The following is a 10,151-nucleotide window of genomic DNA, read 5'->3' as shown; positions in this document are numbered from 1 at the left end:
ATTTGTCTGAGGTTGTCTCATCTGTCACGAAGCCGGCTCCTGTGAGGCTCTCATGTCCCCATGCGTGATGTTCCCGAGGTCGCAGAGGGCACGAGTGACAGAGGGTCTGGGACTCAGCCGCCCGTGGGCCAGCATTTCACCAGGATGAGCTCCGGGCCGATCTCTGCCAGCTCGCTCTGCCGCTCCGTGGGGAAAATCCCCTCGGGGTGCAGGGACGGGCTCTGTGTCACCGGTCCCCAGCGTCCCTCCGGGGCCCCGCGGGCAGCGCAGCTCGGGCTCCTTCCGTGCCCGAGCCCGTTGTGCCGTGTCTGTCTTCCCAAAACTCCGGGAATCAGCAGCGGCTCAGCGCTCCCGGCGCAGGGAGGCAGGAGATGCTCTCGGCAGTGTCTGCAGATGTGGATTTGCTGTCCCTGTCCTCGAGAAACTGAACCAGCGCCAGCAATTAGGAGCAATTAAAGGTAATATACAGCTCCCCGGCCAGTGCAAACACTTGCAGCCAGCAATTACGGGCTCTTCTCCTTCCCCAGCCATGGAGGGCCGGGCTGCTGGTGCTTGATGCTGATTTTTCCAATCCAGTTCAAATTCCTTTGGGTTGCAACCCCAAATGGAGGGAAGCGTGCACCAGCATCTCAGCGAGGGGGTGATCGGTGCAAACGCCCCTTTGGCTTCGCTGCCTTCCGATGGGCGCCTTGGGACTCACAGAACGGGTTTGCATTCCTGAACTTCCCTGGCTTTCATTCCTGAACTTCTCTGGGTGCAAGGATTTGTGGATTTGGTTCATCACCCACCGAGGCACGGAAATTCAGCAGTGCCCTGCGCTGAGCAGAGCCCTCGAGGCACCAGAGCTGAGGGAACCTCTCTGATCAGGAAGGGAGGGCGTCCGGGACATCCCTGGAGATGCTCAGTGGGATAACACGTGGTTTTTCCTCATGCCTTGCTCGAAGGGATCCCACCATAGAGGGTACAGTGGGATGAGAGAGAAGCAAGCAGGGATGCTGCTGGAGCAAGAAAAAGGGGCGTCTGCAGTCTGTCAGCCCACAGAGCATCAGGAGGAAGGGGAATAACTCTCAGAATTTCGTTTTTTCAGGAAATCTTTGAGAAAAACTTATCCTGAGTGTCTGTGGCAGAAATGACCAGGAATTCCTAGTGAAAAATGAAGTTATTTTTTTGTTGAAAACATGGCTGTGGAGGAGAAAACAAGGAGTAGGAATGTGTGGGGAAGGCAGCAGTGGGGGTGCCTCTGCTCCCAGAAGCTGATTTTTCCTGTAAAACAACCACGGCCTGGAAAGCAGGGAGCTGAGAGCACTCCCAGGTGAGCATCTTGAGCGTGGCTGCTCCAGATGTGAGGAGACCACGTCGCTCTCTGCGAGACAGACCCAAAGTGGCCGAATGGATGAGGGGAGAGCAGCCAAAATCCGGAGTGCAGAAGGATGCATAATTGGAAGCAGGGAACAGGATGGCTCATCCACGCTGAAGGGTCCCAATTAACTGCATCCACTCCAGGAAAAGATCTAGGAGTCAATGAAACATCTGGCTGATTGCAACGGAGCTCAGAAGAGCCACAAGATGGGAGGCTGTGCTGTGAAAGGGGGAGAAAGAAACTCTGAATTCATATCAGGGCACTATAGAAATCAATAGCACGTCCTCAGCTGGGAGCCAGAGTGAAAGGCACGGAGAGCACCCACGGCAAAGATTCGGGAGGCCTTGCCAAGAGACGGTGGAGGGCTGCCAAGCAATGCACAGCGCCGGGAAGGTCAGACAGGTGCTCCTCTTCACTGGTCCTCAAAGCCCAGCGACAAAGGGACATTGAGGGCGTTGAAAAGGCAACCTTTTCAGTGATAAAAGGAAACGCTGCCTTGCACCGCATGTAATTAACTCGTAGAACTCCTGCTACGAGACACCATGGCAAGGGCCCAACAGGATTAGATAGGGCTCTGAATGAGAACATCTGTAGTTACATTAGCTGGGATTAATATATATATGGATATAAGCACTGCCAGGCAGCTCCTCAGCGCCTGCAGCCAGGAGATTTCCCCCCGGGGCCAGGCTCTGCAGAACTGGCTGCCGTGGGCTTTTATAGCTCTGTCTGGAGCTTCCAAATGAGCCCCTATTTTCTGTACAAACCTGCTGAGGCAGAGCATCGCCCACCCCAGCCCAGCCAGCGCCACCTTTCTGTGCTTCAGCTCAGGTTTGGGGCTAACAAACACCTGGAAACATCTTGAGGCTGTGCTTGGGCTAAAAAAAACCCCACAGTTTTTCAGTTCAGTTCAAGTGGTCGGACTTGCTGAGATGGTTCTGCCTCACTGAAGGTTGACAAATAGCACGACAGAAATGCAAATATTTTTGCACCCCTGGTGTTTGGGCAGAGGTATTCCCAGCTGCTAATCCTGCCCCACACACGTGTGGTGAAGGGTAAACAGAGGGATAAATCTCCAGGCTCCGCTCTCCTCAAGTGTGACCTTTATGGAGAAGGTACCTGAAAAGATCTGCATTTTTGGAGAATTAGCATCTTCCTGCTTCTGGGGAAGTTGCTGCCTTGGGAGGTTTTCAGAGTGATGAAAAATCCTTTTGCCCAGACAAGAGCAAAAGGCTGGATTTCCCAGGGTGTGCAGATTCCCCCTTGTCACCCTGGATGTGCCAGGATCACAAACGTCACAGGGCTCCAGATCCAGCCTCTGGACGGAGCAGGAACCCAACAAGGCATTAAACTGGAAAAAAACCCTTAATTTGCAATAATCATTGATGAAGGCTCCTGTATTCGGGAATCACACTCAGTTTTAAGTACAAATTCAAGTCCCAGGTAGCCAACATGCCTTAGGTGCACATTTATACTTAACCAGGCTTTAAAATGCTTTTCCAGAATCCTGGCCAAAAATTGCTTCCCTTTGGTTGCTTCCCTTCTTTCCTCCAAAGACTTCAACGGGAGTGAAAAAATGTGGCTACAGAAAACTTCTGCTGGAAAACAACGCAACAAACCCAGGTTTGTTGTCAAAATGTCAAAACAAATTCAGCTTAAACTCTCCCGTTGCCTCAATAAAACATCCTGATGCAGCAAACATATCTCACTTAACCTTATGGTTTAGTGTTTATGGGGGTGGTTCTGACATTATTACTTAAGTGAGGGTTTTTTGTTGTTGTTGAGTTGTTTTTTTCCTTCTCCACTGTCTTTAGGAACTCAGGTACTTTAAATCCTACTCCCTCTGAACACATCTAACCAGGGAACTCAAGGTGGGAGAATTCCTGGGGTGAGTCCTGTTGTCCCCCATAGCTGAAAAGCTGAAATCCATCCCAGATGTGACCTTGAAGTGGTCCCTAGGAGGGCAGGATGTTCTTACAGCTTCTCTTCGGCTCCTGTCTTTGGGAAATCAATTCAAAACAAGCAGGGCTCCTTCCTTTGGATCCCTATCCCGGTTGTTTGTGGGTGAGGGAAGTCTGAGCTGAACCTGTGCATTGAGTGCTGAGGAGAGGTTTGTGCTGGCTCTGGGGACATCCTGTGGGGATGGGAGAGCCCATAAGCACCACCAGAGCATCTCCAGCATGGGCAGCATGTCCTGCAAATCCCATGGATTTATGGGGAAGAGAAACTGGAATCTGGTGTGCACCCACCCAGCCTGGCCCCAGCTGGTTTGCAAAGGGGTTGAAATGTCTTTGTGCTAACTCTGCATACCGATAATGACCTCAAATATTAACCATTAACTGCGAGCTCGGCAGCCTGTCTGCGGCACTGGGAGCTGGATTTAGCCCTCCAAAGGATCAGGTTCACGCTCAATGTCCCTCAGCACATTCTCCTGGAGATTTAAAGGTTTCTTGCCAGCAGAACATGAATTCCTCCTTTTATCAGGCAGAGCCAAACAATCTCTGGGTGTCTCCTGCTGTCCCTCCTCCTGCGCCACTTCTCAGGGCTCTCCCGTTTCCCCTCCTGAACTGGCACTCGGGGGAGCCAAGGGCTTTGGTGCCCTGCAGTTTGGGCCAAATTTCGCAGATTAGACCTTGGCTTTGTCTCCTCCGTAACAAGGAACAGGCAGGGCCACAAAGCCTCCACTGAGCCGGAGTCGGCGCTAATCCGGAGGGGCCTTGGAACCCCGACCATAAATCCACTTTTTGGGCAGGAGCTCTGTGGGCAGGCATCAGTGACACACACAATGGGGCAATTATGGCAGCACTTCCCAAAATGCTTGGAGATTCCCTTGTTCCAAGATGGTTCAAACTTCCCCTGTCCGCTGAGAGCAGCACCTCCCACTGATCCCAGCAGGGCTGCAGAAGCTGCCAGCGATGCTGAGATGAAGCATCGGGGCTTCCTTCACCCCACTTTGCTGGTAAGACTTGGGTTTTATCATGGAGGATGTGATCCCTTCTATTTTGCCATCAGAAATGTCAAGTGTGGTCCAAGAGCTGCAGGTGCAAGAGCAGCAGGTCAGGGGGGCACGGTGTCCTCATGGATCTAAAGCAAAACCCAACTCCCCCTGCTCTCGTGGGAGATGTCGCACGAGGAGGAGTGGGTTGGGAATGCTGTTACTGAAGGAAAAACATAGAGGCAAAGTTTTTCTCTTCCTGATGCGTTTTTAGCCTGGCTCTGGAGGAAACGAGGTTCCTACAAGTGCACTCTCCCACTAACAATAAAAACCAAATCTGGCAGCGGAGCAGAAGTCTCAGAGATAATGAGGTTGCCACAAGCCTCAGGAAGGGAGGCAGTGGGGAAGGTGAGGGAGAAGCTGGAAAAGCTCTGCAGAAAAGGATCCTTTTGGTGTGCACAGCCCTTGTGGGACACAAGGATCCACAGTGGGGAGAGTCCCCAGCGCCCCAAGAGCAGGGAGAAATCCCAGTGAGAGCTCCTGGGGCACAAACCCCAGCCCCTGGCTTGTGATGCTCTGAGAAGCATCTGTTTAACTGGAAAAGAAATCCTTTCCTACCAGAAAAAAAACCCCTTTTCATTTTAGTACACTGAAAACTGGAGTGTGGGGATGAGCAGGACTGAGCTGGGGTTTCATTCTCAGGATCTGAGAGCCTGAAGGACTTTCCACTCCTGAGAACTGGTCTGAAGCAGGAAATTATCCCAATTATTGGAAAACATTTCTGGGCAAGGCAAATTCTTCCTTTTCTTTCCTCTGTCTTGCAGATATGCAAAGGTCTGGCTGTGCAAGTGAATTTAGCAACTTTTGTCCTTAGTCTGAGACCAGCGGTGGAGAGCTGGGCTTTAGTCTGGTTTTATTTTCTTAACGGGGTGCAAATTCCCCTCTATTGTGTCGCCACTTCTGACAAACCACAGTCCCAACCTGCCCTCCGGGATTGCTCCTGGATGTTTCTCTGCTGGAAACCCAAACCCAAACCCCAGTTTGGAAGGTGGTCAGCCCCCCGTTCATCCACTAAACTCCTCCTGGGCGCCAGCATTGCCAGGATGTGATTTTTCAGGAATGCAGAGCCGGCTCTTGTCAGGGAATCAATGCTGTCTACATTTTCCTATTCAGCCGGATCACCCACGTGTCTGCCATGGATTTGGGACTCAGCTGTGAGCTGTGTCTCTCCTCTGAAGGTGCTGAGGTGGTTTCCAGATGGCAATGGAGCCTCCAGGTCCTTCTGAGAGGCTCTGGAGCAGCCTCCTCCGTCCTCCCCATGGCTCCCTGGATTCAGCAGCGTCCTGCCCTGAATTCCACAACTCAGCAAACTCTGCCCATTCTGCCTCACACAGAGGCAGCTGCCTAATTTGATGTGTCTGCTCATCCATCATTAAAATGTGGATTTTAATGGATTTTTAAAAGGCTGGCATGGCCAGGGAGATGCCTTGCGTTGAGCTCAAGTCTTCATCTGAACAAAAAATCCCTGTTTTTCCATGGTTTCATTCTGCGAACTCAGAACAGCTTAAGAGTTTCAGCAATGCTCATGTCCCTTCTTTTCTCTGGGAGCCTCCCAGCCCAGGTGGGTGAATGGTGCAGCTCTGCCCTGGGTCCTGGGGGTGCCACGGAGGTGGTGGCACTTGGTGGCACTCGAGCCTCCTGTGCTGCGCCAGGACACCCCCACAGTGACCCGTGAGCATGGACAGCATACAGCTGCCTTTCTAGAAACCTTCTCCGATGGTCTGTGTGTGTCTGGGGGCTGTGATGACAAGTTTTGGATGCAGGAGCCATAAATCAGCTCTCAGGGCTTGCAATAATATCGATATAAGGAATTATGGGGCCGTGGGGAAGGGGTGGCTCAGGCACAGCCACTGAAAAATGCAGGATGGAAATGCAACTAGAAAATCATTCCTGAGGCAGTGGAAGAGAATCTCCACAGTCCTGGGGAGAAATTAAAGTCTGTGCTTGGCAGATCGATGCCTGGGAAGTTTGGAATTTCTCCAGGGATGTGATTTCTCCGGGGTGACCAAGCCCTCACACAAGAGCCCAACCCAAGCCCTGCCAGCACCACGAGCTGGCTCCTCTCTCATCTCAACAGTGGCTCCAGCTGGAACCCAGAGAGGAGGAAAAGGAGGAAAGGAAGGGAAGGAAGATTGGCCATCAAGGACAAACTCCCTGGGGTGAATTCCTGGAAAGTACTGCTTTTGACTTCTCCTTACAACCACAGCTGATCTGGACGAGAGATGGGCATCCAAATGAGGCCGCTCTGGAGAGGGGAACATCTCCCTCAGGCTGCACCTCAGCCACTCCTGAGGTGACCCCAAGGGCAGAGCTGCGCTGGTCCCAGCAGAGCCCTGCAGGAGCCACCCCTGAGGGCCCTGCTGGCCCTGGAGCCCGGGTGTAGGGATCCAGCCAGGCCATCCCAATGTCTTTGGGATGCTTCAGCTGTGAGCTTGTCTGCCCCACCCAGGTGTGGGTTGGGGACCGTGGTGACAGGGGACATCCCCAAGGCTGGAGGGATGCTGACCATGACTGGAACCACGGACAGACTGCTGTCCCTGTCCTACACTGGGACACCAGCAGCGGGACACCTCTGGGGGCAGTGGCACCATCCTCAGGCTCTGCTGTCTGTCGTGGGTGTCCCGCCCGCCACCTCCTGCACCCCAACTTCCCAGCGGGATCCAGCAGCAGGAAGAGAGAGGTTCCATCTCCCCCGGCCCAGCCTCCAGGGAACGAGCTCTCGGCTCTAAGCTGGTCACGCAGCTCCCTCTATAGTCAGTGGAGAGAGACGGGGACTGGTGCCACTGGCCCTGTCACCGGGGGCTCTGCTCCACTCTCCCGGCAGCATCCTGAGCCAAAGGGGTCCGGGAGCCCCCAGTCAGTGCCTGCAGCTGGGTGGGAAAAAAACGCTTTATCTGCACTCCTGGAATCAAAGACAGGAGGCTGAGCCCGGGGGGACAGGTCTCACCTCCCTCTGCTCCAACCCAAATTGCCTCCAAAATGCAAATGTCAAGTCTTGACCCCCGGTGGGTGCAGGCCGGGCCGGGCGGGGAGGCTGGGAGTGCTTTTTGGGGCTTGCACAAGGCATGAAATCCTCCAGCACAGCTGGAAAACTCCCCAGGCTGCAGCAGCACCAGGCGCACAGACAATCAATCCCATTTCCTCCCCAAACGCTGAGCCCTGATGAATGTGACCTCTCCAGGTGCCAAATCCTGCCCCTGCACGAGGGGTTTGCGCTGGCAGCCTCAGCACAAGTGCATTCAGAGCACGTCTCGTTTGTCATCTTTTCATCAAGAAGTGTGCAAAGCCTCTCCTGAAGTGCAGAGCTGTTTTACAGCCAGGCTATAAAACCCTGCAGACCCTACTCCAGTGGAATTACATTAGTGCCAATAATCTGGCAAATATCAGGAGGGAATTTAATCAAAAGAACCAACACCAGGGCCCTGATTTACAGCGGCCCGTGACAGAGCGGCGTGGACGAGGGTTTGCAGGACCCAGATGTGGAATTTCACTTGCAACATCATTTGGAGCAGAGGGAAAGCAGAAGGAACTGGAAGCAGGGCTTCGGCGTGCTGGGAGCTCTTGGTGATTTCTCAAAAGCCAGGGAGAAAAGAGGGACAATTCATCCTTGTCTGAGTCTGGAAAAATGAACGTGAAAATTTCTCATACCCCGAGTTTTGTTTTTCTCGGGACAGCTGCCACACCAGGGCTGTGCCCAGGAACAGGGGCTGGATGTCCCTGTGCCCCAGGACAAAGGGCATCCCGCTCCCCTGCCCGCAGGGATGAGCCCCTCCATCCCCCTGGAGGAGGAGCAGCAGGACTCCTCCAGCCCAGGATCCGTGGCTGGGGCAGGGATCAGCTGCAGCTGGACCTTGGAATGCCAGGGGAGCCCTGGCTTGGTGTCCCTGGGCTTGCCTGACCACCCACCCACAGCAGCCACATCCTCCATGCCCAGCTCCATGCCCAGCTGCAGCCTGGCAGGCTCTGGCACACACCCAGCGTTGCCACTCTGTGCAATATCCCTGCTCCATCTGTCACCAATTGCTTTGCCTGTGGTTTGCAGCCTCCGTGCCACGGCCTGCCTGGCGAGCCTCTGTCCCAGGGCGTCTCTGGCCACTGACAACTGCCAGGCTTTTATCAATTTTGCAAGGAAACCACTGGAAGCAAACACAGAGCACAGCACCTGGCACGGCTGGATCACTGTTATCCATCAGGGAAAACCATCCTTAAACCCCAGCTTCTCATGCTTTTACCTGCACTGCTGATCTGAACTTCAGATCATTAGAAAAATCTTTTCTCTAACAATTATTAAAGGTTTGGCTGTTGGAAACAGCAGCAGCCCTGAGCTGGCCAGGGGGTGTTGCCCAGCTCTGCTTTCAGCTCATCTTTTGCTGCCTGAGCCTCACCCGTGCCCTGCAGCACGTGTGGAAGCTTGTGGAGCTCTCTTTTTCTCCAAGTTAAAAAGAAGGAGACATTGTGCAAGCGTTTCTGCAATGTTATATTTCTGCATAATTACCCAAACCAACCATCCCAAACAATGCAACTCCAGCCTCTTTAATTTGCTGATGTTTGATGTGCTGTGAGCTGAGGCACCTCGTGCATGGGATGGAGTGGGAGATGAGGAATGCAAGGGAGAGGAGAGGCAGCTTAGCTGGATGTGTCTGTTAGGCTGAATTAATGGAGTTGAATTAATAAAAAAATGCCTCTGGCAGCTCTTTCATGGAGCCTTTGCTGTGAGCTCTCATTGGAATAGTTTTTTCAAGGTAGAAAAAGGGGAATAGGACTGTCTGAAAAAGGGATTTCTTTTCTGCTATGGCAAAAAGTGTCTGTTTTCAGTAGGGAAAAAAAAACAAACCAAAAAATTTAAAATGCTGGAGACACAAAACTTCCCAGCCAAAAATACCGATTTGAATCCAAAAAGCTTTCCATTTCTTGTTGAAATGAATCTTTAGAGAGAAAAGAGCTGAGGATTTGTGTGGGAAACCCCAGCATTTTCTGACCTGGCTTTTGAACGTTTGTTTGATTCCTTTGCTGCACCTCAGGTTCAGGATTTCCATCTCTTCAGCAGCAACTGAGAGTTAAAAAGGTTCATTTGCAGCATTTGCTGTTCTTGCTGCTCCTGCCCCAGCTGAAGCCCCGCTCGCCTCCACGGCCACACGAGGAAACCTCAAAATACTCCAAGCTCAAAATAAACTCGTTTCCCCTTTTTCTGTTCTCTCCTCGTCCGGAGGAGTGACAAGTTCTGTGCGTGGGCTCAGCTCTGCCTGAAGGGTGGGAGCTGGAGACGGGGCTTGGAGGAGGCTGATTTAAATTCTACATCTCACCCAGAGCTGGGATTTTGTGCCCCTCTGCCCTTACAGAGTGATGGCCAGGTAGGAGAAGATGAAGCACAATTTATAAGTGATAAACCCTGAAATAATTTGAAGTCATCCTCAGCAGTGAGGACTTCTCTTTCCATGGCCTTGTCCGCAGCAGGAGGCTGGGGAGACCAGGGAGAGGTGATGGCAGGAGATGTGGGTGGCCTTGTCCTCACCAGGAGGCTGCAGAGGTGACAACAGGGAATGTGGGGGCATGAGAAGTCTTTCCAAACGGCAAAAAAAGCAATTCCAAACCGGTTTGGGAGCGGGAGGAGCGGGAGGGGTTTGGCGGGAGGAAGAGCTGCGGAAGCGGAGCTGCAGGGAGGGGCTGGGGAAGGAGGAGCGGTGCATTCCCACCCCCGTCCCTGATGCCGTACCTTTGCAGGCCTTGCGGTGCGAGATGGGCTTGCTGAGGTCGCGGTAGAAGCCCTCCTTGCAGTAGTGGCAGTGCCCGGCCCCCCTG

The 10,151-nt window shown here is 53.0% G+C and overlaps 1 protein-coding gene across 1 annotated transcript in view; it reads right to left on the bottom strand.

Moving 5' to 3' along the window:
* NTN1 (netrin 1) overlaps positions 1 to 10,151 on the bottom strand; it is a 123,941-nt gene that overhangs the window by 25,396 nt on the left and 88,394 nt on the right. Inside the window, exon 3 of the mRNA XM_008631629.2 lies at positions 10,066 to 10,151. This exon is cut by the window's right edge and continues 21 nt beyond it. Within this exon, the coding sequence (XP_008629851.1) occupies positions 10,066 to 10,151 (86 nt within the window). The remainder of the gene's footprint in view (positions 1 to 10,065) is intronic.

This window comes from Corvus brachyrhynchos, unplaced genomic scaffold (genome assembly GCF_000691975.1).
Source record: "Corvus brachyrhynchos isolate BGI_N302 unplaced genomic scaffold, ASM69197v1 scaffold904, whole genome shotgun sequence".
In the NCBI taxonomy this organism is placed as follows: Eukaryota; Metazoa; Chordata; class Aves; order Passeriformes; family Corvidae; genus Corvus; species Corvus brachyrhynchos.
This window is presented reverse-complemented; position numbering and strand designations above follow the sequence as displayed.